Source organism: Myotis brandtii, unplaced genomic scaffold, assembly GCF_000412655.1.
Source record: "Myotis brandtii unplaced genomic scaffold, ASM41265v1 scaffold568, whole genome shotgun sequence".
Taxonomy (NCBI): domain Eukaryota; kingdom Metazoa; phylum Chordata; class Mammalia; order Chiroptera; family Vespertilionidae; genus Myotis; species Myotis brandtii.
The window spans coordinates 670,569-689,022 of record NW_005370122.1 but is presented as its reverse complement, the minus strand read 5'-3'; the positions used below and the strand labels follow the sequence as shown (position 1 = coordinate 689,022).

Genomic DNA, 18,454 nt, shown 5'->3' with positions numbered 1-18,454 from the left:
GCTATGGGGGGGAAAAAGAGGAACAACTGTAATAATCTGAACAATAAAGATTTAATTTAAAAAATAAAAATAAAATGCTTCTAGAAGAGCCCTGGTTATTACTGGTTTGAGATGATTCCTTGTATGAAAATAAGAAGAAAAACTGGTGACCTTCATAAATTCCTTCAAATCTCTTAATTTCCATTTTCTGTGAAGAACAAACCATGACAAGATATTCATGACATGCATTTTAATTCCACAAACCAGGACTACTTTACATCTGAACTGGAAAATTTCATTTCTCTGAAACCACAGATGTCCTGGATACTTCACAGAAAGAGTGCTGAGTACTTTTTCACCTGAGATGCTACAACATTGAATGTTTCTATAGGATTTCTATAGAATACTATTTCAAAATCAACCTAGCGAACAAAGATCACTAGGAATTTTCGATTAATACATAGCAAACAACATTCTGCACTGTATTTTTCAAAGCATTTTCCCTGATAAAATCTCTAAATAACTATATTTGATATAAGATGAGATACATCAAAGTAATGATTTTAAAATGTACATTTCTAGTTGGTTGTATAACTATAACCTAACTGTGCTTCTCTTAATGTGCTTCTCATGTCTTCCAATAAAAGTAAAGGGTCTCACTTTTGTGGCCAATATTCATTTTTCGACGAACTAGGAGCAATTCTAACTTTAATCTGAAAGGGGCAATTTACTAGCTTTTTAAGTTGATGGTGAATCAGTCAGTTAGCAGGGGATATAGACCATGTACTCTAAATATCCCATCCGCATCTTGTACCAACATTAGAGAAGGGGTAGAAATTCCCCTGAAGGAGCTTAACATCTTGTGGAGGAAAGATCACGCCCATAAAGAGAAACAACTAACGAAAAATCTCCTAACTAGAAACTAATGAATAGATAAAAATATATAAAAAAAACCTAAGTGTTATACTGTTACTATCAATTCCACAACTTCAACCCAGCGATCCATTATGATGTCCCCCATTTCCTTATTTCTAACTTCTTTCTTCAACAATTAAAAATCTGACTCTCATAATCTACAATAAATTTATTTATTTATTCAACACTAGTATACATATACAGTACTATCAGAATTGCAAACCCATACCCCTGCAAGAAAGTAATGTGTATGTATAGTGTTTTTGTCTTTAGTTCTACAGTATGCAGTAATATTGTTTTCAAAAGATAACTAAGTCAAGCTCCTTTCTTCTCCATTACATTGAGTGAGGTTGTCAAACATATGTAATGCTGTTACATTTGTCATTTGTCACAGTCTACATTCCATCCTGGATTACTTCCATGTCTTGGTTGGTTAAAAAATACATATACTAACATTCATTCACTCTTTAGGGTGTAGCCTCTAGGATTCTGACATATACATTGTCATGTATTTACCACCACAATCCAAGCAGAAAAGTTTTATCATCCACCCCCAAACATTCCCATCTGCATTTTAGAGTCAACATAAAAAAATGTGGGGGGATTTTCATTGGAGTTACACCATTTTCATATCTTAACAATAGTCTTCAAGTCCATGTGCATAATTGATATATTTCTCTATTTACTTAGTTCTTTACAAGACGCTGATTTCTTTCATCAGCACTTTGTAATGTTCAGCATGTATATCCTCCACATGTTTTGCTAGGTTTATACTTAAGCATTTTATTCTATGGCAAATTATATGCATATAATTTCTAATTTCAATTGTTTATTGCCATTATATAGAAATATAATTTACTTTTGTATACTGCTCATATATCCTCCATCCTTGATAAACTCATATACTACTCATACACTAGTTCTAGGAACTTTTTATAGAAAGCTTAGGATTTTCTACTTAACTGTCATGTCAAATCCCAGCCCCTTTCCCAGGGTTAGACATGGTGTGTGAGTTTCTTTTATGCAGCTGCAATGTGTTTTCACCATAGCCCTAAGGTGTGACCCCCAGCGACTTCATGCTCTCTCACTAGTGTATACTTGACCTCTACCAATTCACTAAACACCTTAACTCAACTCTTCTCATCAGTGTCTAGTTGTCTCTACCACAAGGAGACAATTGATAATATCCCATTTCTTCCTGTAAGCACCTACTCCTTGTTGGACTTTGGGTCACTTTGTTGGCCTACAGCCTCAGCTTCCTACGGGAGCTTTAAAACACTGAGAATTTACTGTTGGTATGGTTTCTGCTATGCAAAATCAAAATAGGTTGCAACAAAGCAAAACCATGAAAACCTCAGAACTTATAATATTATTCATATATTTCTTCTTTTAAATTTGAGACATGTTTTAGGAAACAGTATCTTACTAGTGGCCTGGTGCACGAAATTCGTGCACGGGGGTGGGAGGGCGATCTCCTCAGCCCAGCCTGCACCCTCTCCAATCGGGTTTCCTATGGGGGATGTCTGACTGCCAGTTTGGGCCCGATAAAACTGGCAGTCTGACATCCCTCTCACAATCTGGTATTGCTGGCTCCCAACCACTCACCTACCTGCCTGCCTGATCGCCCCTAACTACTCTCCCCTGCCGGCCTGATCTCACCCCCAACTGCCTCTGTCTGTCTGATCACCCCTAACTGCCCTCCCCTGCTGGCCTGATCTCGCCAGTCTCTAACTCTCTTTGTTTTTCTCAGCAGTCCTCCAGGCCCCCTTGCCTCTCTGTCTCCCTCTTCCTCTTTCTAGGCTGAGAGGGGGCAAAGCCAATGGGGACTGCTCCACCATCTGCCGGCCCTCCCTTCCATCCAGGCCTCTTCAGGCCCAATCTGTTTTGTTTCCTCATTCTGAGAGAGGCTCTGAGCTGGGAGGGAGGGAAAGAAGGGGAGAAAAGGCTGTGAGCTGGTGGGCGCTGTGTGTGTCTGTGCGTGTGTATGGTTGTGAGTGAGTGTGAGTGCCAGCCCCGCCTCCCCCATACCTGTCTCTGCTGCCACAAGTCCCCACCCACCAGAGCCTACTGCATGTGCAGCCTGGTCATTAGGTCGAGTCTCTGGTCATTGTGGATGTGACGGACCCAGGGTTTTTATATATTAGAATACGGTATCTCTGCACTATGTAATATTATTCTCTATTTCTATTTCTATATTCACATACATTAGAGTTTTTAACCTTCACACTGTGCATCAGAACCATCTAAAGAGCCTTTAAAAGTTGCATGTATACAGGCAATATCCCAGGGATTGTTTTTTTTTAAATTATTATTTATTTATTTTTATTTTTATTTTTTTTGTTAATCCTCACCTGAGGATATTTTTCCATTGATTTTTAGAAATAGAGAGAGAGAAACATCGATGTGAGAGAAACGCATTGATTGGTTGCCTCCTGCATGCACCCCAACCAGGGCTCAGGCCAGGGAGGAGCCTACAACTAAGGTACATGCCCTTGACTGGAATTGAACCTGGGACCATTTGGTCCGCAGGCTGATGCTCTAACCACTGAGCAAAACCAGCTAGGGCCAGGGACTGACTTTCAATTGGTCTGGAGTGGAGTGTAAGTTTTTTGGTTTTGGTTTTGTTTTTTTCATTTTCCATGTGATTGCAGTGGGCATCCAGATTTGGAAAACCACTGTGGTGAACAAGAAAATAAATATGACATCTCTCTGGATATCAGAAAAGAATTCACAAGAATTACACAGATCTAACTTAAAGAAGAATTAATGTTTTGAAGAAACATCACATAATGATACATAACATTAGCCCTAGAGTGAAACTGCTTGAATTCAAATGCCAGCCATAGCCTTTCCTAGGAAAATAAATTAACCTCTCAGCATTAGGTTTTCTGTTAATAACAATAACAGTTATCTGATCATGCTGCTTGTTTTGAGGATTAAATAAACAAATATATGTAAAATTCTTAGTCCTTTAATTGGCATACCACATATGTTGGCTATTATTATTATTAATCATCATTTTAGTCAATGTCCAATTAGAATTGTGGTCTACTATATTGAAGAGATAACTGAATCTATTCTTAATTTAGTCATATTCTAGACATGCTTTCCTTTCATAAAGCTGAAAGTTTCTTACTAGTTATTTGGAAATATCTTGAGTTTCCCTACTTTCAAAAAACCGAATAATATTTGTGAATCTTTTTAAAGCATTTTGATAGAAAGCAAAATATTAGAAAAATTCATATAGGATGCTAAATGTCTGAGACAGCTTGAAGGTCACTATAATGCTACATCCCAAATTATATGCAATTTTAGATAATACATTAAAAAGATAAGAACTTCCCAAAATGAATTATCTATACAATAACTCTAGGCATTATATAATATGATGGTTGGCTGCCTGCCTCATTCCTTAATTTCCTGTTTACAGTGCTATTATAAGCACTGAGACTTCTTGGATCATTAGAAATGGTGACAGTTTGTCCTGTGAGCTTGCCGGGTATTATTAGCTAAGCTTTCCTACTGGTAGGGGCACATAACAGCTAGGTCATGTTATTCTCTTATTGGACATAAACAGTTTCACAGAACACCGGTATCATACAAGGTCACTCTGCCACTGTGATGAAATGAGACAAAACAAGAACATTTCATAATCTAATCTAAGCATAAACAAAAACAAGCTCATTGTGTAAAACGCAAAATACCAAACATCTCCCTCTTCTGTCTAATATGAGTGACTACTACTTATTTACCAATTAAATAATTAGCCTCACTATAGTCCTCTTTCCTCCAGACAAGATTTACTAAATTACTCACTCCTAGGATTACCACTGTCCCTAAGAGCATGCAATCAAGGTGAATACATTTTCTTAAACCTTTCCCAAATTTACATAGTCAATGCACAATTCATATAACTGTTACCAGCATTGGGATTCTTGAGTTCCCCAAAATAGAAATGAGAGGAAACCCCAAAGAAGTTTCCAGACAGATTTTATTAAGTTTATACCTGAGCATAAGGGAGGCAGGACAGAGGAAAGGAGGCCCTCTAAATTGGTTCAGGGGCTGGTTCTGCTTGGCTGCTTTGATAAGCTGGGACTAGGCAGGCTTGCTTGAAAAGACAGGCTTTTTGAAAATGGCTTGTGGAAATTTTCATGTCAGGATAGGAAAAGCAAACAGTTATAAGGTAGATTAAATTCTGCATTTTTTTTTTTAAGCAGGAAATGGACGTATGGCGACATTCTTGCCACCTGGTCTTAACCTGGCTTCTAAGCCACCCTATATTTTTCCATTTCCAGGCCCAAGTGCCTGTACTGTCTCATAATCCTATATAATAAAAGCCTAATATGCAAATTGTCCCCTCAGGTGGTCATTTGACCAAGAGCTCGACAGCTCGCTATGACATGCGCTGACTACCAGGGGGTGGCGCAGAACATGGTGGGTGTCGGTGACACGGTGCTGACAGCAGGTGGCAGTGGAGGCACTGCCGACCCCGATGGGCCCTGACCATGGTGGGATGATGGAGCAGGTGAGCATGCGGCGCCAGGTCAAGGCAGGTGCAAGCAGGGGCCCAATTGCCCCACCAATCGCTCCACAGACGGCAACCAGTGGTGGCAGCAGGGGGTGGGTCCACCATCGGCTCCCAGGCGCTGAGGGAGTGGGGGGGGGGGGTGAGGGGCGGCCCCAACCAATCACCCTGCAGGCAGGATGGTGGAGCAGGTGAGGGGGCAGTGCCAGGCCAAGGCGGGGTGTCAGGCGGGGCTGCAGGGCTACAAGGCTAGGGGCACAAGCTGGGGCCCAATCTCCGTAGGTCCCCCTGAGGGAACCCACCCATGCACAAATTCATGCACCGGGCCTCTAGTATCTTTCATAATAACGGTCAATGTGAGATAGCCCATAGACAGTCAATGTGCATTGACCATAATGTGTGGTCTCCCTTTTGGTAATGAGCACTAAAAGGAATCTGGGGAACTACAGATGTGTTCCCAGTGATCTGTGACTGGAAGGCATTGCCACTGAGTAGGTATGAATATAAAAGAAAGAAAAAAATGTGGTCTGGCTTAGGGGGAATTTTTACATCCTCCATTTTCCATCATGCATGGCTACTGCCTTGGTTCACCCTGATTTATTAAACCACACTGCTAATCCATTGGAAATGGTTTACCTTTCAGTTATCACACTTGTTTGACTGCTTGGCATTTCTCACAATTTAGTTCTGAGCTTTACACTATTCAAGACTTCTACATATTGACTGACAATCACCTTCCCAAAGTAAAACTTTGATGTAACATTAATATGTCAGATTATACCATTATTGTTTACATTTCAGTCTTGCAACACTGATGGTAAATATTTAATGCTAACCATTAAAAGGCTAATTTGGAACTTCTGGAGAAAATATAATATGCTTTGTAAATAATGACTATTATGTGCTTTAATAAGGTTGAAAATTAGACACATTTGAAGCAAGCAATGCATGCAAATGTAAGACCTCAACACCACATTAGTTTTAAGAATAGATACCAAATTAACAGGCCAATACAATCTTCCAAATGTATACTCAATAGTGTTTACATGAACAAACTCTTACATAGTAAATTAAATCAGGGGCACCTTTAAATACTACCTGGTATAAAAGATAAATTTTCCAAACATACTTCTAACTCCACTCCATTAAAGGAAATCGAATAAAAAACAGTATTTATTTTTCATTCATAAGAACTACAATTGTTACTTCATGAAAAAAATGTTGAAATAAGCATAAGCTAAAAAGACATTATTTGTAGAACAGAGCTCTTTTGAACAGGCAGTTCAAAATGTTCCCATTTGAAGATTTTTTTAAAGTGTACTCAAATGAAAGTACTTAGTCTTGTCAGGAATTACATTTACATTACAAAATGGTCTGCTGCTGCTCTCAAAATTACCAGGTGATTACAGGATGATAAAATTTCCATTAGCAAGGAAAATGTAGCCTTTGAAGCAAAGGGTGCAGAGGAATGACATAACTGGTACTTTATCACAGGCATGATCTACTGAAGAAGATACTATCACTAAGAGGTAAAATGGCTCATCAGTGAAAAAATATTAACTATAGTGTTAATGATAAAAGAACATAAGCACATATAATAAAAGAGCTACTGGGAACAGAAGGATGAATGTGTAAAAGCAAATGGACCTCCTGGCAAGCACTAAAAAGGTCCCTTATTTACATGGGACAGCTGTCCACTTACCATAAGAAAATTCCTTTTTGACTTCCACATTTACAAATAAATCCCCACCTGTTATGTGTTTTGTTTTGTTTTGTTTCAAACAAAGAATGAGTGTTGTTGTTGTTGTTGTTTTTTACCCGTGGCTCCCAGCAACCATCTATATTTAGGAATTGTAACTTTATCAAACGGTGACTGCCTGGCACCACATACGTATGCTTGGGCTAATGCATAGAAAGTCCAGCGTTAAGATACCTCAGTCTGCTCTGAGGGCTAAATTCAAGTGTGCTGATCAAAAACATGTGACCTCTCTGCACTTCAATCCATGCACTTGCTGCTGACAGACCAAATGCCCATTTTATCATAGCAGTCACCAGCTCAGCCATCTCTTCTGACTCTCCAAGGGCAACAGAATAAAGTTCTAAAACACTAATTCAAAGTCCCCTGTGGCTGGACCTCTAAGCCAACTGCTAACAGCTTTACTACTTGATACTCTGCAACATGCTTTCCTCTATCAAGAGCAAGGCTCCCTTATTTGTCACATCCTTCATAGTTCCATCATTGAAAAGACATTCTAATGAGAGAAATGTATCAGACCTGTCCTAACTGAGGTGGAGGTGCTGATAAAAAGCCTCAGCAGATATGTAATATGGAAACAACCCATCTTGCTGACTCCACTGCTAAACTCTCAAAAGTTTCTCGGAAATCTGTAAACAACTAAAAGATTCTTATTTGTTGCCCCATCAGGGTAATCAAAACAGGCTGCCACAGGGATGACACTGCAGGCTGCCAACTGATCAGTTTATCCAGAAAATGTGAAAGCAAGGCCCCCTCTCTGTTCTCTGCAATATTGTCTCATTCACCATTGAAAGATAATTTCACAGGGTATAGAATTCTAGGTGTTTGTGTGTTTTTTTCCTCTTAACACTTTATGTATTTCACTCCACTCTCCTCCTCATTGCATGTTTGCTGAGAAGTTGGATATAATAGTTATCTTTGCTCCTCTGTAGGTAAGGTGGGTGTTTTTTGCTTCCCTTTGGCTTCTTTTTAAAATATTTTTTTCTTTATCTTAGATTTTCTGTAGTTGAATACAATATGCCTAGGTATAAAGTTTTTCTGACATTTTTTCCTGCTTGGTATTCTCTGAACTTCCTGGATCTGTCGTTTGATGTCTGACATTAATTGGGGGAAATTCTCAGCCATTATTCTTTCAAAGGAATTATTGTTTAAAGGGGGGATTTTTTGGGGAAATGTAGTTGGCGAACAAATAAATTCTGTGAACAACTTAAAAGTACTAGTGAAAGCCCTTTTTGTGATACTATATTCTGTTTCATATGTTAGTATGCATCAGAATCAAATAAAATACAGATTACTAGGCCTCACACAGTGTTTCTCAATTTAACAGTTTGGGGTATAATCCAATCCATCTACCCGCCACAACACCAATGCACCAAGTTGTAAGCATTGTCAGACCTTACCAATGAAGTGGCGGTAAGTAGAGCAAGTGCCAATGTTGAGAGGTTAAAATCTGGGGTAATGAGTATGACTTTTTCTCAGTCCAAGTAAACCTAAGTGCAATATTTCACAGAGCTTCTCCTCAGGGACCTCCACAGTTACGAACCATGAAAACCTGTACTCAGGTACATACTGAAGATGAAAAGTGCCTCCCTCCCACCTCAACCACTCAACCTAACTCCCATACTTGTACCAGAAGGTACACATACATGTTCCATTATCTGGAAAAGGATATAAAAAATGTATAAGACCTGAATGTCTCTTCATTCATTCATTCATTCATTCACTCAGACAATATTTGGTATCTATTATTTTTGAGGCACTGTTCTAGACTCTGAGAATACAGCAGTGAACAGACAACATTGTTCCTGTTCAGAAGCTCACATTCTACTGGAAGAGACAGACTATATATATTATTTTTGGAAAGTGATATTGAGGAAAAAAAGAACAAAAAAGAGAAAGACTGAAGTATATGCTATTTTAGGGAGGTTATTGGGAAAGTTTCTCAAATAAAGTGAAGTGGGAAAAGGAATCATAAAGAAAACAGTCCCATTTATGACTATATCAAAAAGAATAAAATAAATAGAAATAAATTTAACCAAGAAGGTGAAAGACCTGTAGTTTGAAAATGATGACACTGAAGAAAGAAATTGAAGAGGATACAAATAAATGGAAAGATATACCATGTTATTGATTAGAAGGACTAATATTGTTAAAATGTCCATACTACCCAAAGCAATATACAATTCAATGCATTCTCTATCAAAATTCCAATGGCATTCTTCTCAGAACTAGAACAAAACCCTAAAATTTATATAGAACCACAAAAGACCCCAAAGAGCCAAGGTAATCTTGAGAAGAAAGAACAAAAGTGGAGGTATCATGCTGCCTGATTTCAAACTATACTATAAGTCAACAATAATCAAAACAGTATGATACAGGCACAAAAACAGACACATAGATCAATGGAACAGAATAGAATCCAGAAATAAAGCTTTGTTTACGTGGTCAATTAATAATCGACAAAGGAGGCAAGAATAAACAATGGGGAAATGACAGTTTCTTCAATAAGTGGTGCTGGGAAAACTGGACAGATACATTCAAAAAATCAAACTGGACTACTTTTTTTATATCATGGACAAGGATAAACTGCAAATGAATTAAAAATTTAAATATAACACATGAAACTATAAAACTCCCAGATGAAAATGGTCAGTAAGCACTTTGATACCAGTCTTAGAGATATCTTCTTCAATATGTCTCCTTGGCCAAGAGAAAACAAACAAATGGAACTACAAAAAACTAAAAAGTTTCTGCACAGCAAAGGAAACCATCAGCAAAACCAAAAGAACAACCTACTGAATGGGAGAAGATATTCACAAATGATATATCCAATAACACGATAATATCCAAAACATATAAGGAACTCATACAACTCAACATCAAACAAACCAAACAATCCAATTTAAAAATGTACAAAGGACCTGAATAGATACTTCTCCAAAGAAGATATACAAATGGCCAATAGACATATGAAAGGATACTCAACATCATTAATCATCATGAAACTGCAAATCAAAACCACAATGTGATAACACCTCAGAATGGTTATCATCAAAAAGTCAACAAATAATTAGTGCTGGTGAGGATGTGGAGAAAAGGGAACCCTTCATACGTATACTGTTTGTAGGATTGTAAATTGGTACAGCTACAATGGAAAACAGTACAGAGACTCCTCAAAAATTTAAAAATGGCACTGCCTTATGACCTGACCCAGTGACATTCTGGGAATATATCCTTAGGAACCCGAAACACTGATTCAAAAGCATATATGCACCCCTATGTTCATTGCAGTATTATTTGCAATAGCCAAGGAAACAGCCCAAGTGTCCAGCAGTAGATGATGCATCCTGTTTTTTATAGATTTAATGAGCCAAATACATTTTATAAGATATAAATCTTATTAAATTATAGTTTCAAGTCAAACTATTTGATGTAAACAGCACCTCAATTAGAAGGTAATACAATATTCTACACTTACTGTTCTCTAATAACAATATATCGATATATCTCTTTCAAACTTGATGTCACATGTTTGCTTCACTAATGGTTTTAAGTTCAGAGCAACTGTAATTGAAAGTCTCATTTTAAATCATACTCTTAACTTTTTCCTACTTCTAAAGTTTAGATTAAACTCCAAGGGTCCAGTATAAAATATAAACTTAATTATTGTATGTTAAAACACAATCCATTCTCAAGATAGCAGGGTTGTATGTGCTTGGAAAAGGGGAGCTGAATCGAAGTGAAAGAAACAACCAACATGAATAATGTCCTCCTCAATCAATCAATGCTTATGATAAATAAATAAAAAATTCACTGTTATACTAACAAATTGAATCTTTTTCAAAGAGTTTAATACTCTTAATAGAGCTTCATTCCTCCTAACGGGAGAGCATGCCTGAACACTGGAGCAGGTCTGTCTATAAACACAACTCTTTTCTCAGTATATGCAGTGGAGCAAAAGTATATTTGTAGTTGTTCATATAGAAAATAATACCTGCAATACAAGAAGAAACTCTGTGTTTTGAGTACTCACAACTATAAACTTACTTTTGCCCCACCCTATATGTAATAAATATGACCTACCCCTCCTCCTAAATTCATGAAGCATTATTGCACTTAGTGATTCCCAACGTGACTGTCAAAACAAAATGTAAGTTGTTGTCTAGTCAATTTTCACTTGATCTCAACTAATTATATACAATGTTTGAGCAATGTCACCTACATTTAATACTCTATAGAGTTGAAAATTTCATCAATTACATTAAGGCTATCTTTCATATCTGGAGCACCTATACATAATTTTTATCAATTATTCTTCAAAATAAATTGGAGAAGCATCTTTTATTACTTCTATTTTACATGTAAAGGAAACTGATCTTGAAGATGTTAAGGAATACTATTTTTGCAGAACAGAGCACAAATGCTGCAGTCAAGTATAAAATCCATGAATTTTGAGACCAATTCTGCAGCTCTTTCTACACTGTCAGACTACAAATTATAATGATTTATTTAAAGGAAAAAAATTCTTACCTTTTGGACACTTTTTCCATACAATATGTCGGGCATTCTCATAATTTGTGTTCAACCAACTAAGCAAAAGTCTTTCAGAATCAGAATATACGTTGCTGTCTATAAAACAAGGATTGACTTTTGGTGACTTCTGAGTATGTATGGAGGGCATATCATCTGGGGAATGTGGTAGAATCTGGGATAATATCAGAACCTAAAATTGAATAAAAGAGAGAAAAAAACTTATATTAGACCTGAATGGCAAAATAAAAATCTGAAGAGTAGATAAAAGAATGACAGGTAGAAAAATAAAGGCCATCAGTATTTTCTGCTTAGCTACATTCACTCAAGAGTGAAAAATAGTTAAGATAACCTCTAATGCCCATTTTAAATTCCCAACTTTTTGCCTTTATAGCATCTAGTCTGTAAAGTACCACGCTATGTAATTTACAAGAAGCAGCTTATTACCTAAGGATTCTGGTCACCAATTTTCCAGTGTGTGTGTGAAGGTGGAGGATAGAATCCCGGTCCCCACACAACCAATTATCAAACACCAGCAGAACCTCCAACAATTTAACTCAATTCTGACACTATATACCCAGAGATGGTATCAGATTCCACAGGTTGAAGGTTCAGTCATACAAGACTACTATTTCAGATGCCAATCAAAAGCCCAGGTTGTCAGTATGCTTTCTAACCCCCTAACTATCCACTGGAGTTTCCAAGGACCCCCCTCCTTGGCAACTAAATTCAGACACCAGTCTCAAGTTCAGTTTGTTACCTATACTTTTGACCAACTAGCTATAAATCAGAAGTTTTGATGACCTCTTGTTGGGTTCTATTAGACCTCTGCCATTCCAGATCTGGGGATAAAACAAAGTTCTAACCCTCCAATCATGGTTGATTCCTCTGATAATCAGCCCCCATACTAAGGTGCTTTCAAAAAGCCAATTAATTAACATAACAAAGACACCTTTTTCACTCTTATCACTTAGAAAGTCCAAAAGGTTTAAGAAGTTCTGTGCCAGTTTGGTATAGTGGATAGAGCTTTGGCCTGTGGACTGAAGGGTCCCGGGTTCAATTCTGGTCAGGGGCACATGCCTGGGTTGCGGGCTCAAACCCAGTAGGGGGCGTGCAGGAGGCAGCCAATCAATGATTCTCATCATTGATGTTTCTATCTCTCCCTCTCCCTTCCTCTCTGAAAGCAATAAAAATATATTTTTTTTTAAAAAAAGCTCTGTGTCAGAAATGAGAATCAACACCAAATATATATTTGTCATAAATCATAATATCACAGTATATAACTACATATAGTGTTATCCAATCATTATCATATGCACTACCAGTTCCACATTAATTTTGCAAAACTTCTGATTTATAGCTATTATATTTGGCTTATTCATTTCAATGTCAGATTTTTAAAGTTATGAATTATTTTAATCTATTTTTCCAATTGGCATAGAAAGCATAATTAATTTAAGTAGTAATCAGCAAAGCTCAGACTAAATTTAATTTTCAGAAGCTTACATTTCCATTGATCAGATTGTTTAAGTGGAAGGATATAACTAATAAACATTGTTCAAATATACCATAAATGTTTATCACCATAACAAAACTTCTTACAGTCATTTATGTCTAAATATTATCAACACCACCAATTTGCTGTAAAGAGAATCTAATTTAATTCCATAGGGTAAGAATTATAAAAAGGAAAAAAAAAAAAGAAAAGACAGCAAAACTGAAAAGAAACATTCATGCATATTCCTCAACAGTCCCTGTTAAAGAGGAACACAAGGAAACTGATTTTGGGGTGAAGATACAAGCTTCAGTTAAGACAGGAGATGGAGAGAAAGCTCCAGAAAGAGACTAAGCCACAGGGGAGTTTTCTGGTAGTAAAAGATATAACATCAATTTGAATGCCCATCATAGACAAGTAGATAAAAAAGCTGTGGTACATAAATACAATGAAATATTTCTCAGCCATAAAGAAGAATGAAATCTTACTGTTAGACAGACCCCCAGAATGTTAGACCTCCCAGAGCAAGGAAGATGGGCCAGGTATAGAAGCTCACTAGGGCAGAAAGCCCCAGATGCCTAACAAGGGGCAAAACTGGGAATACAAGAACCTGGCCCCCAGGGTAACCATTCCTCCCCTAGCATATCACTGGTTATGTGGTTTAGACCCCCTGACCTCCTTAAGGCTTCAGTTGTATTCCAGCTCCAGGCCCAGAAAATCAGCAAAACCAGACAAGTGATGTAGCTGCCCCTGGACCAGCTACATTGACTAATGACCCCCTGCCCTGGCACTAACCAATCAATGGAGACCATGACCCTGAAAGAGCACACCTGGAAAGCTGGTGAATATTCTATTGGACCTTCCCCTGGGAGTTCTCCCCTGAGACATCCCCTAAGATTTCCACCTGCAAGAAAGATAAACATGCTCAGGACAAAGGACCCAGTGTGTATTCGCCCTCCCAGGAGCACTCGCATGCCATTACCCCACTGGCACGTATCCCCCAACCTCTAAGGGACCCCATGCGACTTGCAACCAGGGGAGCAATGGGCAGTGGAAGCTCGTCCTGGGCTAACTCCCTGAACCTGTCTCCAAGGCCCCCTTTTCTCTGACATTTCAGTGAGCCAAAGCAGCCCAGCCTAGGCTCTCCTGTTGCTTCTTCAATGCCCTTCCTTGTTTCATTGTCCCAAGTTTACTTTGGCTGCCATCATTGAACCAATGTCTCCTTGGCTCGATGCTATGCAGTCCTTCCCTTTGGATATCTCATCCCCCACCCCTTTCCTTAAATAAATTTAATTTTCTTTCATCAATGTCTGAGATAGCTATTTAGCATGCCCGCATATCACCATGTTCACTTTCCACTTACCATTTGCAACAGCATTTATGTATCTAGAGCAGTGGTCGGCAAACTCATTAGTCAACAGAGCCAAATATCAACAGTACAACGATTGAAATTTCTTTTGCGAGCCAAATTTTTTAAACTATATAGGTAGGTACATTGTTATTAATTTAATTAGGGTACTCCTAAGCTGGCCTTGGCTAAAAACATCCTCAATCTGATTAAGGTATGTTCGCTGAGGTCGACCCCTTCCAACTCTCCCATCCACACTCATCTTGTATACTTGAGTGTGGATGGGAGAGTTAGAAGGGGTCGACCTCAGCAAACAGCAAACGTACCTCAAAACAATGTACCTCCCGGGCGCTGCGTATCCCGTGGCCCGTCTGCGCCGCGTGCATTTCCTGTCGCCCGACACCCCCCACTTCTTCTAACATCACTTCTTCAAAATAGACTCGCCCAGGCCGAAAACCGACTTCTGTGCATGGACCACGAAGTTTCAATCGCACTGTACGTGCGCGCCCACACGTGGTATTTTGTGGAAGAGCCACACTCAAGGGGCCAAAGAGCCGCATGTGGCTCATGAGCCGCGGTTTGCCGACCACTGATCTAAAGGGTATTAAGCTAAATGAAATAAGTCATTCAGAGAAAGACAAATATCATATGATATCTTTTATATGTGGAATCTAAAGAATAAAATAAGTGAACAAACAAAAGAGATTCATAGATACAGAGAGCAGACTGATGGCGGTCAGAGGGGAGGGCGTTTGGGAGACTGGGCAAAAAAGGTGAAGGGATTGAGAAGTATAGATTGGTAGTTACAAAATAGTCATGGGGATATAAAGAACAGCATAGGAAATATAGTCAATAATATTGTAATACTATATATGGTGCCAGGTGGGTACTAGAAATATCAAGAACACTTTGTAAAGTATATGGCTGTCTAACAACTATGTGACGCCCCTGAAATTAATACAAAATAATACTGAATGTAAGCTGTAATTGAATAAAATTGAAAAATATAAAAATGTTTAAAACAACAACAGCAACAAAAATCTGATCATAGTCCTCAAGCACTGCACATATCACCCATGGGGATCATTGCCAGGGTTTCCAGGAAACCTGAGAGGTACCTATTCCTAATTTAAAGATAAAGTTTGCAGGCCCAGAATTCTGTTTTTCCTTGTCTTCTCACTCCCACTATTCATGGCTCCTGGCTTCTTTTTTTTTTTTTTTTCTTTTGTTAATCCTCACCTGAGGGTGTTTTTTCCACTGATTTTTAGAGAGAGTAGAAGGGAGAGATAGTGACAGAGAGAGAGAAACATCAATGTGAGAGACAAATGGACTGGTTGCCTCCCTCACAGGCCCCAACTGGGGCAATCAAGGAAATGAACCTATGACCCTTCAGTCCATGGGCCGATGCACTATCCACTGAGCCAAACTGGCTAAGGTGACTCCTGGCTTCTTAATCATCTTTATCAACCCTCCCTCCTGTTCAGCCTGTATGGTAGTTTTTCTCAGAACTTCAAAGAGCAAAGTGATATCTTAAGGAGAGCACTGCAGTGTCCTACCACATATCCAAAAGCTCTTGTATCTGCACTCACTTTTCTTCCTTCTCTCCAGCTGCAATGGCTGAGCAATCCCTTATCCCTTCTCTTATACTAGATGCCAGGCCTTCTCATCTTAGGAATAGTACCGCATCAGTTTGTCTTTTTTTACCATTTGGATCTTTAACGTCTCCCTCCTGACCAATTCTTTTTCAGCAATATCAAAACATGCTCACTAGGCATCTATCCTGGAACCAAGAGGTCACCAGTTGCATTCCAGGTCACCACTTTCTTTCATTCCTTTAGCTCATTAAACCAAGGCCCACCTAGTGACCTTCCCTGACTCATTATTACCATCTCAAGCAACCCCTCAATTTCACCTGATACTGTTAACCATTTCGTTCCTCAAAGGCTCTCTTTCCTTTGTGTTCATAATATAAAATGTCACTGTGATCTTTTTGCCTATTTGAAGCTCATTTGCAGGATTCTCTTCCTTTTCCTATTTAAATATTTGGTTTGTTCAATACTGGGTTTCTGACCTATGTGATTTTTTCACTCTATAACTTTTTTCTCCCTATTTTATTCCCTATAAACCACTAAAGGTGCATTAGGAAACTACATAGACCACCACTAATAAAGAGAATAAAATGTCATGATATACTTTATTCATATTTATCACACACATGCAAAGAGTTATTCATATGTTCCCTATCCATGGTTATATCCAATCAAAACATGCAATATTTGTTGTCATCTGTGAGAATAATTGTGTTTCCAAATTGATGTCACTGACATTATGGGACATACCGCAAAGCCATTTAATTAAAGAGTTTCACTAATTCTGCTTCACTCCAATCATGCTTTATTGCTTTTAAATATTCCTCAGAAAATATGACCCCTTGTACCATTTTTGTTTGTTTTCTACATAGGCACGCAATTCTGAATAATGCGTAGTTAGAACTGAATTCTTGCTGACATTTAGCAACAAATACTCTAATTTTATTATAGAGAGAACTGAAGTGGTTCAGGAAAAATGTGTTTAATTAATCAGAAAGATTACTGCTCTTTGCTTAAAAATTTCAAAATATTTGACAGAATTGTGCCACTATTCTAAAAAAAAAACTTTATGATAGAATACTGGGAACAAATGAATAAACAGTTAATTAAAATTATTCAGATATTTATTTATCACCTTTTTCTTTTCTAGATTCTTCTGTAAAAACATCACATCCACTTCTTTCAGTATATACAGATTCATCCTTTATACCCACATAAGATCCCGATTTATAATTTACACTTAGAACAGCATTCTGAGTTTGAGTGTTTCTGTTACTGTCTTTCACCACTCATGCTTCAATGACCCACTTTTTAGCCATTTTTGTGAACATTTTTGTGAATTGGGAATGTAATGCAAGGAAAGAGCAACAATTAATCATGCAAATTTAACAAGCAAAAATAACCTAATGACACAAAATTAAATTGAATATGACAAGCTATATTCTGTTATCTAAACAATTAGCCAAGAAGAACTGACAAAGGCAGTCTTGCACTGCATGCATGACCTCTGAGAATTCAACAATAAGAACCCAAAGGGATTTGTGTGAAAATCACAATCTTTTATTTCTAATTTGTGAATTCATTTCAACAACATTGCTTGCTTTTTCAAGTGAAATTGCCAATCCACTTCTGATTTAATGGAGCACCTAGAGCTACCCACGCTTTAGCCACAATACATTAAGTCACAGCTCTGTAGATCATCTAACTGGGCAATCTTATCCACTCCTATGACTTTATCATGGCATCAGTAAAGAACTCCAAATGTGTGTTGCCACCCAGGTCCCTTTCCTGACTCAAGGATACACCCACCGGTAATCATACCAGGCACTGTAATATAGCAAAACTAAAATTAATTTATCATGTTCTCTTACTCAGTTCCACCCTCTGCCCCCAATAAAAATGCTATTATCCCTTGTCTTCTATTTCAGTGACTGGGATCAAATTTTACTCAGTCACCCAACAAGAAACCCACTGTCATCTTTGACCTCTCTGTCTCTTTTACACGTCCCCCCACCCCCGCCACCCCAAAGATCAAGTTATTTACCAAGCCTGAGTTCTCCTAATATTTATGAATGCTGTCCATTTCTTATCTTTCCTACTACCACCAACATTCCTAGCACCACAAATTAAAATGCATTCCTGAACAATTTCTATAATGTACCACAGTGATTTCTGTAAAATGCAAACCTGATTATGTCAAGCTTATGTTTACAACCCTTCAATACCTCTGTACTGATCTCCTGCTAGAGTCTATGAAGTCCAGATCCCTTAGTTTGGCTTATGAAGTCAGCCAATTTCTGTCTGGGATCACAGTCCA

At 38.1% G+C, this 18,454-nt stretch overlaps 1 protein-coding gene across 1 annotated transcript in view; it reads right to left on the bottom strand.

Annotated features, from left to right (window-relative positions):
• CFAP47 (cilia and flagella associated protein 47) overlaps window positions 1-18,454 on the bottom strand; it is a 429,694-nt gene that overhangs the window by 203,927 nt on the left and 207,313 nt on the right. Inside the window, 2 exon segments of the mRNA XM_014549721.1 lie at window positions 6,434-6,436; window positions 11,706-11,898. Of these exon segments, the coding sequence (XP_014405207.1) occupies window positions 6,434-6,436; window positions 11,706-11,898 (196 nt within the window).